Raw genomic sequence first — 18,763 nt, 5'->3', positions numbered from 1 at the left:
CTGGAAGCTCTGTGTATAACGTAGTAGTCTCATATCTGGGCGAGCATAGTGATCATATTTTTTTATCGAAGATATGTTTATTATTTACTCTATGTACAATTTTTCTACGAAAAATAAAATAAGACACCACTTACACGAAATGCATTTGGAGTAGCGAATACACACAACCGTCAGTTGTATAAGGGAATGACGACAGTGAAAATTTGTGCCAGACCGGGAGTCGAACCCGGATTTCCCGCTTTACGCGATCGCCTTAACCGCCTTTTTCTTTTTTTCTTTTCTAAGTCTTGTTTTGTTTGCTTTCTTTCGTTGTGTCTGCTCGGGGCGGACGTCGTATGACACCCATTTTAGTTCGTTGTTGATCGGTGAACTCAGTTTTTTTTTATTACAGAGGGCAGCTAACCCTCTGACCGAACACACTGAGCTATCGTGCTGGCACCATTAGGCTATGCGTGCACGACCCACGGTCGGACCCAAACTTCATATGCCGTCGTTGTGCGTAACAACCTGTACTCGTGCACTCATTGTGTAATTCCTGTACAGGCGAGACATTTTAATCGAAAATCGCAATGCTCCTTCCGACATGCAGGCCCTCGACTCTCAACAAATATGTCCTTCCTGGACCGAAATATACGTAACGTACGAGTGCAGGTTGTGCCACACGGACGACGAGAAATCTGGGTCTGGCCGCGATTCGTGCTCTGATAGCCGAAGCTGTTGAGGGGACCGCTCACGTAAAGTGGGACATCTGGGTTCGAGTCCCGTTCCGGCACAGGTTTCCGCTATCGTCATTCCCCTATACAGCTGATGGTTGTTCGTTTTCGCAACTGCGAATACATTTCATAACAGCTGTAGTCGCCGCAGTCCCCGTCCCGACGGCCAAGCATGCGTGTCCTAAGGAACATTACATCGAAATTTTGAACAACACAGGCACTGCAGTATCATAACACATTATTTATTTTTCGCAAAAGAGCATTCTGCTCGTTTTCCTTCCACATGTAATTCTGTTCCTTACATATACTTACATAAATTTCTAAGGATAAGGATTATAATCCCCTCCCCCATGAACCATGGCCCTTGCCGTTGGTGGGGAGGCTTGCGTGCCTCAGCGATACAGATAGCCGTACCGTAGGTGCAACCACAACGGAGGGGTATCTGTTGAGAGACCAGACAAACGTGTGGTTCCTGAAGAGGGGCAGCAGCCTTTTCAGTAGTTGTAGGGGCAACAGTCTGGATGATTGACTGATCTAGCCTTGTAACACTAACCAAAACGGCCTTGCTGAGCTGGTACTGCGAACGGCTGAAAGCAAGGGGAAACTACAGCCGTAATTTTTTCCGAGAGCATGCAGCTACATTGTATGCCATGGAGAGCTGCATCAAACCAGTCTCTGGACTGAAGACCACAACACAAGGATTATAATATGACGCAACGGTAACCATATCCTGATTTACCGAAGCATTATGATCGTCTGCTTAATAGCGTGTTGACCCACCATTGCCGGCCAGGGTGGCCGGGCGGTTCTAGGCGCTACAGTCTGGAACCGCGCGATCGCTACGGTCGCAAGTTCGAATCCTGCCTCAGGCATGGATGTGTGTGATGTCCTTAGGTTAGTTAGGTTTAAGTAGTTTTAAGTTCTAGGGGACTGATGACCTCAGAAGTTAAGTCCCATAGTGCTTAGAGCCATTTGAACCATTTTTGATCCACCTTTGGAATTGAATACAGCAGCGATTCTGCGCAGCATGGAAACGACAAAACCTTGGTAGGTTTCCGGAGGTATGTGGCGCCAGATGTCTCCGCACGGATCACCCAGTTCCTGTGAACTTACCGGTTGGTGGTTCCAGGGCACAGAGCGGGCGCCTGGTAGCGTCTCATCTGATATGGTGGCCAAGACATTAAAGTGAATTCACTACCATGCTGCTCAAACAACTGTGGCACCATTCTGGCCTTGTGACATGCGAAGTTATACTCTGCTGGAATAAGCTCTCGCCGTCGGAGAAAACATCAAGCGTGAACTGGGTAAGTGGTTATCAGTTTCTTGTCCGCCTGAAACGTTTCGGACCAGGGGGTTTCTAATTATGGTTTGACTGCAGCGCAGTGGCCTTTATGGCAGACTGAAACGCACCAATCCTCTTCTTCGCCAACTGGGCCACCTATTAATAAACTCGGTCCACATGAACAGAAGTCTACAGAAAGGAGATATTTTCGTTATGTGGCGTTTTTCGTGAAATTTCCAAAAAATGGTTCATTTTATTAAACTACCTCGCGTATTTTAAGGACTGTAATGCAGATTTTGAATCCAGTGGCATAGAAAGGTTATAGAATCGATAATGGCAGCCAAATTTGAGAGCGTTTCGTATCACTATCATCTCCGCTGTAAAAACAGAACAATCTAGGGGGATCAAATTTACACTTCTGCTTGGGGGCTAAGAATGCACACTCTTTTTCTAACGAGATTTTTTTTATCGAGAACCATCAGTATACAACAAAAAGTAATGTAAGCTGTGAATTTAGTGACAAATAAATATTTTCGCCAAGTAAAAAAAAAAAGTGATGTCGGACGTACAATGGAATTTCAGTAGTCACGCATTAGTGGGTGCCGACTGCATTGTCCCAACACATACAAGCAGGCAGGCAGCAGAACTGTGCCGTCAAGTTTCTGCTGCGCATGTTTAGCACCTTTGTGACGTATGACGCATCCGTAATCTTCGTATGAGCGGACTGGGCCCTGGTATACATGATCAAAAGAATGTAAAGCACCGCACCCCACAAAGTTCTAACGACAGTTCTCATTACGTTAATATTGCTTTCCATTTTATTGTTAATGTGAAACATACGAAGTGTGATCAAAAAGTAACGGGAATTTTTGTTTTTCTTAAAGAATCTTTATTTATTCATCTACGTCAACTTTGTCCCCTTCAAAATAAACCCGCTAAATATAACCCAATGGTGCCAGCAGTATTTTCCAATCTTGGAAGCATTTCTGGAATTTACTTTTCGTTATCGTGTTCAACTTCTTGAGCAGTTCTGTTTTTGTATCATCAATGGTGGCTAAACGACATCCTTTCATGATTCTCTTCAGCCTCGGGAATAGAAAGAAGTCATAGGGGACCACGTCCGGCGAACACGGTGGCTGTGGCAGCATAACAGTTTTGTTTTTGCCAAAAAATCACGAACAAGCATTGAGGCGTGAGCGAGGGCATTATCGTGATGCAATTTACGCGAGTGGTTTTGCCACAATTCTGGTCGTTTTCATCGGATGGCCTCACGGAAATGGCGCATAGCTTCCAGGTATATTCCTTATTAGCCGAACGACCATAAGGAAGGAAATCATGATGCACTATGCCAGTTTAAACGAAGTAAACAGTGAGAACCTTCACGTGTGATCGAATGCGTCGAATTCTTTTCGGTTTTGGCTCTTCAAGCAGAATAAGTAAAGTGAGAAACGTCTGAGTACGTTCAGTACTGCTCAGCTGTTCGAAAATCAAATAACGTAAGAGATTTATCAGCACAGTCATTCATTAATTTTTCTAAGGGGACGTTACAACCCTAAACATCGCAAAAAATTGCTTGGCATGAACCAAGGAATACGCCGCCATCATGAGCAACCTCTCTGATGGAGATTAGCGGTTGTTCAGAACCATTTTCTTTACTTCTTCCACAATGCTTTTTAGCAAGTGTTGTGCTAGTGCGTCCAAGGAGGTCGTCGCTTTCACGTCTTCTCGACGCTCTTTGAAACGTTTATACCACTCATAAACTCTTGGCTTATTGATAGTAGTTTCGCCAAAAGCCACAATCAACATTTTGAGTGCGGTGCTGCACTTTATTCCACTTCCAAGCAAAACTTAATGCAAATTATTTGATCCGTCTTTACCGAAAGTAAAAATTCGCCGAGCACTCGAAAATACACACTACCTCGTCGACTGTCAACAATAAACTAAATATTCGTAACAGCTAAAAATGCAAACATACATCAAGAACATGTGTACCAGCAAGACAAAAAAATTGAAAATCGGATGCGTAAGGCCCGCGAAATTAAAAAAATTCCCATTACTTTTAGAGCACATTTCGTATGATCAGACCACGCAGGTTTGTAACTCGCTGTAGTGAAACCAACACTTACCCGCATTCATTTTCGGAATCTTACAGTGTAAGGAGGCTGTTTTATGTTTTCTTATTGGCAACGTTACGTAGCGCTCTATGAAAATCACTGGCTGTGCTGTGTGCAGTCTGTGGCTAGTTTGCATTGTTGTCTGCCATTGTAGTGTTGGGCAGCTGGATGTGAACAGCGCGTAGCGTTGCGCAGTTGGAGGTGAGCCGCCAGCAGTGGTGGATGTGGGGAGAGAGATGGCGGAGTTTTGAAATTTGTAAGACTGGATGTCATGAACTGCTATATACATTATGACTATTAACGTAAATACATTGTGTTGTGGCGTAGCAAGAGCCACGCCACTCGGAGGTAGCCGAAAGGCACGCGATTTAATGCAGACGGGCGTGAATTCTGGAACAGGATAACTATTGAATGGTAGCAAGAAAAGTACGTAGCGGCGTTATACTTAACTTTTATTCTCTGATGAATACAGCGTTCTTCTTGAGACATTTATACTATAACTCTCAAAGTAGGTAAGGCTAATGGCGCCTTGCTAGGTCGTAGTCATGTGCTTAGCTGAAGGCTATTCTAACTGTCTCTCGGCAAATGAGAGGAAGACCTCGTACGTCTAGTCGCTAGCAATGTCGTCCGTACAACTGGGGCGAGTGCTGGTCCGTCTTCTAGACCTGCCATGTGGTGGCGCTAGGTCTGCTAGTACTGACAGTGGCGACACACGGGTCCGACATGTACTACTGGACCGCGGCCGATTTAAGCTACCACCTAGCAAGTGTGGTGTCTGGCGGTGACACCACACATTGTTTGTTCTCTATTAAAATCTTTCATTTGCTAACTATCCCTATCAGTAGTTAGTGCCTTCCGTACTTTGAATCTTTTATTTAGCTGGCAGTAATGGCGCTCGCTGTATTGCAGTAGTTCGAGTAATGAAGATTTTTGTAAGTGATTTGTGAAAGGTATAGGTTAATGTTAGTCAGGGCCATTCTTTTGTAGGGATTTTTGAAAGTCTAAAAAAAATATTGTGTGTCAGTTTAAGCACAGTCTTGTATAATTGTTCAAAGGGGACGTTTCAACAGTTTCACAGAATAGTGGTCTGCGTGGTCTTTGGGCGGAATGCGGAGGAATTTTATGGTCACAGAAGTACATCCATCACACTGTATTCTAAAGACCAAGTTGTTACCCCATTTGGCCCATTTTTGCTTCCTATTGTGTAACGGAATCATCTTCTGGGGAATATAAACAACGTGTAGAGAAGTTTAACAGTATATCTTGCAGAGCTCTTTCTAAAGGAATCTGGATTTATCACTCTGACTTCTCAGTATTTTAACCTCTTAATGTTTTTTGTTGTCGACAGAAAAATTCACTTTCATTTGAACCGCGATTCCCAAAGTATACAGGCACAATAACAGTTCTCTGGTTGGCATTGCCTTCTTGTCTATGGCTCAAATCAATGTTTTATTGCACAGAGGTATTCAGTAGGTACCAAATTGTTATGGCTTTCGTGGCCTCTTGTTGACGAATTGCCTATTGGCTTCTCTCTCGGTTTTTCCGGTCGACGTTTTTTTTATGATTTTTTTCTGGCGTTTCACCAGACTGGAATCGATCTCGCGGCCGTATGTGCCTGGCGCGTCAAGGTCCGAAGACTTTTCTGTGGTCATTACCGCTGCGGTTATCCCCTTGCTAGCTGCAACGGTCGTTCGCTGCACAATAATCCAGGATCGGTTCATCTTGAGTCTTTCCTCTTTCTTGTTGAAGCTATTGACATATTTGAGTATTTCTGTAGCTCTCCTGAACAAGCGGGAATGATAGCCCTTCTCTACAGCAAGAACTTCCGTGTAGGCGAATTTTACCATGTCGTCGGCATGACTGAAACGTTCGTAACGCGAGTAAGACAAATATGTGAGCCACAGCACCTCACCTCAGACTCGAGATGCAACACCTGGAAAGCGTTCTGAGGAGCACTGGGTGCTCCACTAATTACATAACAAGTGTCACAGAATCAAACAGTCAGAAAAAGAAATATCGGAAGCAGCCTTTCTGCCATACATTCCCATAGTGACAGACAGAATCGGCCGCATATTGCATGGAGTATTTACAAACCTATAAAGAAGACCAAAAAGTGTCTCAGATCGGCAAAGGAGAAAAGGGACCCACTTGTAATGTTGGGAACACACCGTATAACATGAACATGTGGAAAACTCTATGTTGGAATCACTGGACTATCACTGAACACCGGGATCACTGAACACAGGGCCATTGTAGCTGGAGAAGGTGGAGAAATCGGCCGTGGCAGAGCACGCGCTTTGTGAGACCGACCACATAGCGAAATTCGCCAATACGGAAGTTCTTGCTGTAGAGAAGAGCTATCACACCCGCTTTTTCAGGGGAGCTATGGAAATACACAAACATGGCAATGGCTTCAGCAAGAAAGAGGATAGCTTCAAGATGAACGCAACATGGATTCCCGTCATGCAGCGAACAACCGTTGCAGGTATCAATGGGAGAACCGTAGCGGTAATAACCACGGTAAAACCCGTGGACGTTGGCGCACCAGGACACAATCTGCGGCCGTGAGCTCGACTCTAGTCCACCACCAGTAAGCGAAGCTTTGACAATGGCAGCCACTCGTGCTGGTGAAACGTCTGAAAAATCATGACACCAACGTCGGCTGAAGAAATCGAGACAGAAGCCAGCAGGCAGTTTGTCGTATTCAATATAAAGAAATTGGAAATAAGTACCAATCGAAAATAAAATTTAAAACATGTCACCAGCCAGTCTTTCTGCAAATTATCTGATTATTTAGACTCAAGGATTGAAAATTTCAGTTATTTGTATGGCAAGTATCATTGTTTATTTTAAAGTTGCTTGGTAAGTTGAATGTATTGTAAACAGGATTCTATCGTTTCAGATGTAGGTAATTACTTTGTTAGATAAATGCCAATATAATCAAGACACAGAACGTGTTTGTACTTTGACGAGTTACTGACTGTAACGACATTTTTAATCATATAAACAGGACTGCTTGAGCAATCAAAACCGGTCATCAGTTTATAGATCTGCGATCGAGAAAGTAAATTTTACACTGAAAATGAAGATCGCTTACTCCACAAACTAAAAAAGTAAATATTAAGCCACTAATAGAAGAAAAACAACAGCTGATTAATATAACTAAGGAAGCTGCAGTTTGTTGTTTCAGAATAACATGTTGACTGCTAATTTCGTAGGTTTCATTTACCCGACAGGCGCGCAACTAGTACACTGTCCAGACGCGTTAATGTGATCACGCAGCGAGATGTGCAAAAAGAGAGTCAGTGAGGTTGTAGAAGGTCCCGACAGGGACATGGAGACACGCCAACTCCAATGCCGTGGTCAGTGCTCCATGTTGTGGATCCGTGGCCCGAATATCCCGATCGAGGGGGTCCCATGTATTCTCCACTGGGTTTAAATCCGAGAGTTTGGTGACCAGGGCAGTACGGTAAACTCATGGAAGTCGGAAGGTGCGAGATACAGGCTGTAGGCTGGATGAGGTAGAAGATCCAAATGAAGTTTTGTGAGTTCTTCCCGGGTGCGCAGAGTTATGTGAGGCTTTGCGTTGTCATGGAGGAGGAGGAGGAGAAGTTCGTTTGCATTTATGTGGCGACGAAGACGCTAAAGTCGTTGCTTCAGTTTCCTAAGTGTAACACAATACACTTCAGAGTGACCGTTGAACCATGAAAGAGGATTTCAAATAGAATAAAGCATTCTGAGTCCAAGAAGGCGGTCGCCATGACTTCACCGACTGAGGGTGCAGCTTTGAAATTTTTCTTCGGAGGGGAGGTGGCGTTATGCCACTCCATAGAGTGCCGTTTTGTTTCAGTTCGAAGTGATGAACCCATGTTTCATCGTTTGTAACGATTATTTTTTTTTGGTCATCAGTCTACTGACTGGTTTGATGCGGCCCGCCACGAATTCCTTTCCTGTGCTAACCTCTTCATCTCAGAGTAGCACTTGCAACCTACGTCCTCAATTATTTGCTTGACGTATTCCGGTCTCTGTCTTCCTCTACAGTTTTTGCCCTCTACAGCTCCCTCTAGTCCCATGGAAGTCATTCCCTCATGTCTTAGCAGATGTCCTATCATCCTGTCCCTTCTCCTTATCAGTGTTTTCCACATATTCCTTTCCTCTCCGATTCTGCGTAGAACTTCCTCGTTCCTTACCTTATCAGTCCACCTAATTTTCAACATTCGTCTATAGCACCGCATCTCAAATGCTTCGATTCTCTTCTGTTCCGGTTTTCCCACAGTCCATGTTTCACTACCGTACAATGTTGTACTCCAGACGTAGATCCTCAGAAATTTCTTCCACAAATTAAGGCCGGTATTTGATATTAGTAGACTTCTCTTGGCCAGAAATGCCTTTTTTGCCATAGCGAGTCTGCTTTTGATGTCCTCCTTGCTCCGACCGTCATTGGTTATTTTACTGCCTAGGTAGCAGAATGCCTTAACTTCATTGACTTCGTGACCATCAATCCTGATGTTAAGTTTCTCGCTGTTCTCATTCCTACTACTTCTCATTACCTTCGTCTTTCTCCGATTTACTCTCAAACCGTACTGTGTACTCATTAGACTGTTCATTCCGTTCAGCAGATCATTTAATTCTTCTTCACTTTCACTCAGGATAGCAATGTCATCAGCGAATCGTATCATTGATATCCTTTCACCTTGTATTTTAATTCCACTCCTGAACCTTTCTTTTATTTCCATCATGCTTCCTCGATGTACAGATTGAAGAGTAGGGGCGAAGAGCTACAGCCTTGCCTTACACCCTTCTTAATACGAGCACTTCGTTCTTGATCGTCCACTCTTATTATTCCCTCTTGGTTGTTGTACATATTGTATATAACCCGTCTCTCCCTATAGCTTACCCCTACTTTTTTCAGAATCTCGAACAGCTTGCACCATTTTATATTGTCGAACGCTTTTTCCAGGTCGACAAATCCTATGAAAGTGTCTTGATTTTTCTTTAGCCTTGCTTCCATTATTAGCCGTAACGTCAGAATTGCTTCTCTCGTCCCTTTACTTTTCCTAAAGCCAAACTGATCGTCACCTAGTGCATTCTCAATTTTCTTTTCCATTCTTCTGTATATTATTCTTGTAAGCAGCTTCGATGCATGAGCTGTTAAACTGATTGTGCGGTAATTCTCGCACTTGTCAGCTCTTGCCGTCTTCGGAATTGTGTGGATGAAGCTTTTCCGAAAGTCAGATGGTATATCGCCAGACTCATATATTCTACACACCAACGTGATATTCGACACAAAAACTGCCACGATCAGTCTCGTTATTCGCAAGCAAGCCTGCATAAATGGTCCTTCGTTGTTCTTTGTGGTCTTCTGTTAAGCAGAGAGGAGCCAAGTGGGTACACACCTTTGAGTACCCCAACTGGTGGACGAGTGCATCAGCAATATCAACAGAAGCATCCAGTTGACAGACGAGGCGTCTGTCAGCATCGCAACAAGGTCGCGCAAACCTGTTCCATGTCCCGCGTACCGGCCGGCCGCACACAGCTGTGACTCCTGTAATGGTGGAAGGTGCGGACACTCTCATTAGAAGTGATGGACGGATCACAGTTAGACACCTCGCTGTTCAACTGGATGCTTCTGTTGATATTGCTGATGCACTCGTCCACCAGTTGGGGTACTCAAAGGTGTGTACCCACTTGGCTCAACGACTCATCGTGGTTTTGTTCACTGCCAGGTCTCCAAAGACATTTCGCACGCATCTCTGCTGACAATCTGCAATGCTCTGGTTTCCCGCAAAAAAAAAAAAAAAAAAAAATGAAACGCACCTCCGTTATAAAAGCCTCTTTGAAGGCTATGTATAGCATCGCCACCTATCACAGTTTCATCAAACTAAAGGGGCTGAAGGGGGAAGATTCCACGATGTCCCACAGCAAATTCCGCATTTTTTCTGCCGAAACTGGGCGAGAAAAAAATGTGTTGCATTACTTGTTGAAAGCCCCTTATAGTTGAAACTTGCTGGCAGATTAAAACTGTGTGCCCGACCGAGACTCTAACTCGGGACCAAAGAGCACTTGCCCGCGAAAGGCAAAGGTCCCGAGTTCGAGTCTCGGTCGGGCACACAGTTTTAATCTGCCAGGAAGTTTCATATCAGCGCACACTCCGCTGCAGAGTGAAAAATCTCATTCCCCTTATAGTTGTTTCTAACAGTACCTTGTATTTCACTAACAGCTCGTTCCACATCGTAGAAGGTTCACCTTCCTGAAGAGATGTACGGAATGTCACGAATGAATGCATTTAGTTAGCCCCTGTGCCGTACACGCCAGTCTCAATCGGGAAAAAATACTCCCGCAAAAGGCAGTTACCAGAATATGGGTTCAAGTGAAGCACATAGTTTTTGCTTATCACAGAAGTGTGATGCAGCGTATATACTGGCAGCACAAAAAAGACTTCCATCCTAGACTCAAGAACGTTATGTGTCTGCAAGACTGTTGTACAGTTGTCTACTGAATGAGTCTTTGCCTTTGCAATGGTGTCATACCTGTGCTCCATCCAGTCCACAAAACGACAGCTGTAGGAAGCCCAGACGTATCAGTGCAAGATAGAAAGAAATGCCTTCCACAGGTGGGAGTGTTAAAATGCTACAGGTTATCTGCCGAAGTATTCGCAACAAAGTACCAGAGCACAAAGTGCTCTTGAAAATCAGTGAAGCTAACATAACACTTGGTACAGAAATCTGGTTGAAACCTGGAATTGTCAGCAGTGACATTTTAGGGAAAAGGATAGGCTAATGGGAAATGGAGGTGGTACATTTGTAGCAGTAGATAAAAAAAAACCCTCATATCCACAGGGATAGAAACTGAAGCTGCATGTGAGATTGTTGAGGCAAGATTCGGTATCAGGGGTGGGTTTGTACGTAAGCTCCCAATTATTATGTGATCATCGGTAGAAACTTTAATGATCCAACGATCAACTGGGAAAATTTCAGTGAGCGTTATAAGGCATGCTATGAAACATTACTAAATGCCATCTCTGAAAATTATCTAGACTAGACAGTGCAGAGTCCCACTTATGGTAGTAATATATTGTACCTAATGGCAATAAATATACCTGACCTCTTTGAGGATGTCCACATCGAAACTGGTATCAGTGACTATGATGCGGTTGTGGCAACATTGATTACCATAGTACAAACGACAACTAAAAGAAGCAGAAAGATGTATATGTTCAGTAAACTTGATAAAAAATCAGTAGTGTAGTATCTCAGTGAGGAACCTTAAACCTTCAGCACAGACAGGAGCATGGAGAGGACTGTGGTTCAAATGGCTCTGAGCACTATGGGACTTAACTACTGAGGTCATCAGTCCCCTAGAACTTAGAACTACTTAAACCTAACTAACCTAAGGACATCACACACATCCATGCCCTAGGCAGGATTCGAACCTGCGACCGTAGCGGTCACGCGGTTCCAGACTGTAGCGCCTAGAACCGCACGGCCACTCCGGCCGGCAGAGGACTGTGGCTCAAGTTTAAAAGAGTAGTTGACCATGCACTTGACAGATATGTACCCAACAAAGTAGTTCATAATGGGAGGGTTCCTTCATGGTATATAGTCACTCTACGGAAACTTCTAAAGAAATAGACTACTGCATAATAAGTGTAAAACAAAGCATACGACTGTGATAGAGAGGTACTGAATGAAACGCGTTTGGCTGTCATGAGAGCAATGCGTGAAGCCTTCAGTGACTATCTTAGCAGAATATTGTCAAATGATCTTTGACAAAACCCAAAGAAATTCTGGTTGTTTGTAAAGGCTGTTAGTGGCACCAAAGTTAGTGTCCAGTCATTCATGGACGAGAGTAGAACCGAAACTCAGAGAACCAAAGCAAAAGCAGAAATGCTTAACTCTGCTTACAAATGTTTTTTTACAAAGGAAAAAACCAGGGGTATTGGCGCATGTTAATTCTCGTACCAATGATAACCTGAGTGAAATAGATATTACTGTCAGTGGTACTGAGAAACAGCTGAAATCGTTAAAATTGAACAAAGCTCCAGAGCCCGATGGAATATCTGTCAGATCATATGTTGTGGGTTGGCAGGAGAGCCCGCACCGGTATGAGGGAAGCCGAAAGGCACGCGTTTTAGCTCACGCAGGCTGGCGTGAGATCTGGAACAGGACAAGGAAATTAGACTGTAGAAAAAACTGACGTAGCTGGTGGAATACTTAACTTTAATCCATAAATGGTGAACGTCGCTCTTGACGGTACATGTTTTACAGTATCAATAGTAACTGGTAATGACGCCTTGCTAGGTCGTAGCAAATGACGTAGCGGAAGGCTATGCTAACTATCGTCTCGGCAAATGAGAGCGCAATTTGTCAGTGAACCATCGCTAGCAAAGTCGGTTGTACCACTGGGGCGAGTGCTAGGAAGTCTCTCTAGACCTGCTGTGTGGCGGCGCTCGGCCTGCAATCACTGATAGTGGCGACACGCGGGTCCGACGTATACTAACGGACCGCGGCCGATTTAAAGGCTACCACCTAGCAAGTGTGGTGTCTGGCGGTGACAGCACATCATATAAATACTGAATTCCAGCTGACTGTTATCGACCCTAGACCCCTCGAACTAGGCACTGTCTCCAGTAGTTGGAAGGAAGCGAAGGTCACATCCGTCTACAAGAAGGGTAGTACGGTCCGATATCATTGACATCGAATTGTTGTAGAATCTTAGAACATATTCTGAACTCAAACACAATGAAGTATCTTGAACAGAACGACCTCTCCATGCCAACCAGCATGGATTCGAAGATATCGATCATGTGAAATCCAACTATTACTTTCCTCACATGACATACTAAAAGATTTTGATCACGGCACTCAGGAAGATGCAATATTTCTTGATTTCCGAAAAGCATTTGAATCAGCACCACACCTACGCCTATGGCCAAAGTTCGATCATATGGGGTATCGAGTGAAATTTGTGACTGGACAGGGGACTTTTAGGAAGGGGGGGGGGGGCGTAGTACGTTATCTTGGATGGAGAGAGATTCTCAGACATAGAAGTAACTTTGAGTGTGCCCAGGGAAGTGTGTGGGACCCTTGCTGTTAATGTTGCAGACAATATTAATACTAACCACAGACTTTCTGCAGGTGATGCACGTATCTATAATGAAGTACTGTCTGAAAGAAGAGTGTTACAGAGATGCTGAAGAAACTGAACTGGCATGCTCTTGAAGATAGACGTAACTATTCCGATAAAGTCTACTAACAAAGTTTCAAGAATCGGCTTGAAATGATGACTCTAGGAATATACTACAACCCACTACGTATCGCTCACATAGTAATTGTGAGGACTATATTATAATAATTATAGCACACACAAAGGCATTCAGACAGTCATTCTTCCCGCGCTCCAAACGTGAATGGAACGGGAAGAAACCATGATAATTGATACAAGGAGACGCACCTCCTTGGTGGTGGTTTGCAGATTACGGATATGGATGTAAATGTAGATAATACTGTCAATTGATACATCAAATGCGAGACACTTATTTGAATGACATTCTATTAAAACGTAAGTAAATTAAATTTTCAAAGTTAATTTTGACATGAATCAACGCTATCATGTGGTTCTAAACCATCACAACACTGTTGTGCGTTGAACTGTACAGAATTTGAAACAGATAATGACGTGTTATGTAATGGAAAAATTACTTACTGCTGTCAACTGTCGAAGCAATATTTCTTTTCAGGTACTTAGGCATGTCAACGTTATTCCAGCTGACTGATCGCTTCGCTATGTTAACGAGGTCAGCTATCTCCATGTTGAAGGCCACTTCAAATTGTACCAGCTGAAATTGCAGAATCTCCTTTCTTCTGATTTTTCTCACTGCGTCACCTAAAGAGACATTGAAATGTGTATTTTAGCCTTTTAGGTAAACAAATTGACGTATCGCATTTGCACTGCCTGACAAAAAGGTCCGGCACCCAGAAGACGAGGTCGGATGTTAGTATAACTTTGTACATGTACACGCCATCGGCGGGTATGTATGTGAGAAGAGTTGCAATTGTGTTCTCGGAGTTGCAGTTCTCTGTGATGAGTAGAATGGCCACCGCATTACATTGGTGTTGTCGATGTTTCGTGTTGTTACCAAGCCTGGTAGGGAATGTACAGGCCGTGAACAGCGTCAGAAGCTGAGTGATTGCTGTGAAGGACATGGGGATTCTGCGTACTCGTCTGAGACAGCGTTATCAGCACCTGACAGAGTTTGAAAGGGGCATTATTGTGGGTCACCATTTGGCCTGTAGGTCGAATCGAACAATATTTGTGGGGTATTCGGATGTGACTGTGGACAGATGTTAGACTCCATGAGGAAGTCCAGAACAGACATCCTCGTCCTGCTGCTGCTACAGTCGCAGGTTCGAATCCTGCCTCGGGCATGGATGTGTGTGATGTCCTTAGGTTAGTTAGGTTTAAGTAATTCTAAGTCTAGGGGACTGATGACCTCCGATATTGTCCCACAGTGTTTAGAGCCATTTGAACCATTCTCGTCCTCAAGGTTCCTATCCACCACGTCTGAACACCACAAGGGAAATCGCTGTATTGTTCATCAAGTGCATTGTAACCCTTTAACATCTCCCTCTGCCATCCGACAACAAGTAATAAACTTCCCCCAACGTTCTGTGTCATCCTGCTCCATAGGTCGGACACTAGTGGCAGCCGGAGTAGTGATTACCTTCGCATGCGTAGGCTGCCGTCAACCCAACAGAAACGCCTGTTCTACATTCGTAGGCTTCCATGGCCGGTGGCTATTTGGATAACATAATTTTGGGTATTGTTCCGCCTCATTGTAAACTACAAAACAACTAAGTTGCTAACGTTTCGACCGACTTGCTACGGCCCTCTTCAGGCCCCAAAACCTAAAATTACGAGGGTCGTTTGAAAGGTCTGTGCAAAAATAAAAACTAGTTACGTGTTTGGGCTAAACATTTTTTATTTTTCGACATAGTCTCCTTTTAGTCTTATACACTTCGTCCAACGCTGTTCTAATTTGTTGATCCCTTTCGAATAATAGGAATTGTTCAAGTCTGAAAATAGCTATTAGTTGCTGCAATCACCTCCTCGTTTGAATAAAATCTTTGTCCTGCTAGCTATTTCTTCAAATTGGGGAACACATAGTAGTCCAAGGGAGCCAAGTCTGGAGAATAGGAGGGATGTGAAACAAGTTGGCATCCTATTTCCATTAATTTTGCGACCACAGCTGCTGTGTGCTGGTGCATTGTCGACATGGAAAAGGACTTTTTTGCGGTCCAATCGCCGGCGTTTATCTTACAGCTCGGTTTTCAAACGGTCCAATAACGATGAATAATATGCACCTGTAATAGTTTTACCCTTTTCCAGATAGTTGATGAGGATTATCCCTTGCGAATCCCTAAAGACACTCGCCATAACCTTTCCGGCCGAAGGAATGGTCTTCGCTTTTTGTGGTGCAGATTATCCCTTGGTAACCCATTGTTTAGATTGTTTTTTGGTCTCAGGAGTATAGTAATGTATCGATGTTTTATCCACAGTGACGAAACGACGCTTAGTCCTGCGGATTCTTCCTGAACAGCTGCCAATCATTCTTGCAACACTTCACACTATTCCGATTTTAGTCAATCGCGGAACCCATCTTGCGGATAGCTTTCTCATGCCCAAATGTTTATGCAAAACATTATGTACCCGTTCATTCAAGATGCCCACAGCACTGGCAATCTCACGCACCTTAACTCTTCTGTCATCCATCACGACATCATGGATTTTATCAATGATTTCTGGAGTCGTAACCTCCTCAGGGCGTTCAGAACGTTCAGCATGACTTGTGCCCATATGGCCACTCCGAAAATTTGGAACCACTTATAAACTGTTCTAATCGAAGGTGCAGAGTTACCGTAGTGTTTATCAAGCTTCTGTTTAGTCTCCTGAGGCGTTTTTCCTTTCATAAAGTAACGTTTGATCACCACACGAAATTCTTTTTTGTCCTCTTTTTGACAATCACTCGACTTCCTTGATTCACACAAATGCCAAACACAAAGAAATAGGCCAATATGGCTGAAACTTGGTGTGCTTCTTTCCAAAGATGCTACTAACGAAACATGACCTCGATACGCGCCGATGGTGCCAACTCTCGGACTTTGTACGGACTTTTCAAACGCCCCTCGTATTTTATCAAGAAAGAAACGGGTGTGTTTGGAGCGGTACCGTGACTGGAAACATGGACTGCTGATGAATGGTGTCGCAGTGTGTTCGGCGATGAATCGCGGTTATAAATTACTCCGGATGACCACCGTATGCGAGTCTGGAGGCGACTTGGGAAAAGGTTCCCTTCATTTAATGTTTTGGAGAGGCACAGCGGTGGTACCCAGACGTCATGGTGTGGGCAGCCATCGGGTATGCCTTTAGGTTACTGCTGGTAGTGACTGAGCGACTCCATCAGTACACCGGTGCGCCACGGGCATCCTAGATCCTCATGAGTTACCTCTCATGTGACAGTGCCGTTATCCCATTTTTCAACTTGTCAATGCGCGTCCGCACACGACACATGTCTTTACGAGCTACCTGTGTAATATTGAGGTATTCCCGTGTCCATCTAAAAGCCACAAATACATCTCCGACAGAAGATGTGTGGCACCAGCTTGGACGTCAACTGCGTCCCATTGCCAGTATCCTTGATATCAAAGGCCAGTTAGAACACTTGTGGACCAGCTTGCCTCAGGAGAGGGTATAACGGATTTGTGACACCCTTAACAATAGAATTAGCGCTCGCATCCAGGCCAGAGCAGGTCATACTGATATGTGGGAGCATGCTACCAAGTACCTTGTGAGTTTGACTCGATTTTGTTAATAACTGAAATAACATCACATAACCCTTCAACCCGTGAAGTTTCGCCCGGTTTCCTCCTCTCGTTCTGGGAGCTCCACTTTTCTGTCGGGCAGTATATTTTATCGATCGCTGATGTATCACAAAAATAAAAAAAGTATATTTGGGTAGCTTTGTTAGCAGAGGTGGTACGCCATGCTAAGCACTGGAAGCAAATATTACATAACTACTCACCTGACATACTTGTATGAAAGATGACCAATAAAAAGTAGGCAACTCACGTCTCTAAGAACCACTGATCGCAACATACCAGCGTGACACTTAAACTGTAACTAGTTTCATCTTGCTCGATCTGTTCAGTTGCAGTGCAAAAATAGTTTACTATAGAAGTGTTTGTATGAGTATATTTTTATAAAGTTACCAAAAAACAAGTGCACTACTGGCCATTAAAATTGCTACACCAAGAAGAAATGCAGATGATAAACGGGTATTCATTGGACAAATATATTATACTAGAACTGACATGTGATTACATTTTCACGCAATTTGGGTGCATAGATCCGGAGAAATCAGTACCCAGAACAACCACCTCCGGCCGTAATAACGGCCTTGATACGCCTAGGCACTGAGTCAAATAGAGCTTGGATGGCGTGTACAGGTACAGGTGCCCATGCAGCTTCAACATGATACCACAGTTCATCAAGAATGTGACTGGCTTATTGTGACGAGTCAGTTGCTCGGCCACCATTGACCAGACGTTTTCAATTGATGAGAGATCTGGAGAATGTGCTGACCAGGGCAGCAGTCGAACATTTTCTGTATCCAGAAAGGCCCGTACAGGACCTGCAACATGCGGTTGTGCATTATCCTGGTGAAATGTTGGGTTCCGCAGGGATCGAATGAAGGGTAGAGCCATGGGTCGTAACACATCTGAAATGGAACGTCCACTGTTCAAAGTGCCGTCAATGTGAACAAGAGATGACCGAGACGTGTAACCAATGGCACCCCATACCACCACGCCGGGTGATACGCTAGTATGGCGATGACGAATACACGCTTACAATGTGCATTCACCGCGATGTCGCCAAACACGGATGCGATCATCATGATGCTGTAAACAGAACCTGTATTCATCCGAAAAAATGACGTTTTGCCATTCGTGCATCCAGGTTCGTCGTTGAGTACACCATCGCAGGCCCTCCTGTCTGTGATGCAGCGTCAGGGGTAATCGCAGCCGTGGTCTCCGAGCTGATAGTCCATGCTGCTGCAAAACGTCGTCGAACTGTTCGTGCGGATGGTTGTTGTCTTGCAAACGTCCCCATCTGTTGACTCAGGGATCGAGACGTGGCTGCACGATCCGTACAGCCATACGGATAAGATGCCTGGCATCTCGACTGCTAGTGATACGAGGCCGTTGGGATCCAGCACGGCGTTCCGTATTACCCTCCTGAACCCACCGATTCCATATTCTGCTAACAGTCATTGGATCTCGACCAACGCGAGCTGTAATGTCGCGATACGATAAACCGCAATCGCGATAGGCTACAATCTGACCTTTATCAAAGTCGGAAACGTGATGGTACTCATTTCTCCTCCTTACAGGAGGCATCACAACAACATTTCACCAGGCAACGCCGGTCAGCTGCTGTTTGTGTATGAGAAATCGGTTGGAAACTTTCCTCATGTCAGCACGTTGTAGGAGTCGCCACCGGCGCCAACCTTGTGTGAATGCTCTGAAAAGCTAATCATTTGCATATCACAGCATCTTCTTTCTGTTGGTTAAATTTCGTGTCTGTAGCACGTCATC

At 44.3% G+C, this 18,763-nt stretch overlaps 1 protein-coding gene across 2 annotated transcripts in view; it reads right to left on the bottom strand.

Moving 5' to 3' along the window:
- LOC126177062 (uncharacterized) overlaps positions 1 to 18,763 on the bottom strand; it is a 219,159-nt gene that overhangs the window by 104,999 nt on the left and 95,397 nt on the right. Inside the window, exon 3 of one of the 2 annotated variants that reach the window (XM_049924298.1) lies at positions 13,815 to 13,994. The exons of the other annotated variant lie outside the window; for it this stretch is intronic. Coding sequence (XP_049780255.1) covers positions 13,815 to 13,994 — 180 coding nt within the window. The remainder of the gene's footprint in view (positions 1 to 13,814; positions 13,995 to 18,763) is intronic. 2 annotated transcript variants of the gene reach the window in all.

Source organism: Schistocerca cancellata, chromosome 3 (genome assembly GCF_023864275.1).
Source record: "Schistocerca cancellata isolate TAMUIC-IGC-003103 chromosome 3, iqSchCanc2.1, whole genome shotgun sequence".
Classification (NCBI taxonomy): domain Eukaryota; kingdom Metazoa; phylum Arthropoda; class Insecta; order Orthoptera; family Acrididae; genus Schistocerca; species Schistocerca cancellata.
Note: the sequence above shows the minus strand (reverse complement) of the source record. Positions and strands in the feature narration are given on the sequence as shown.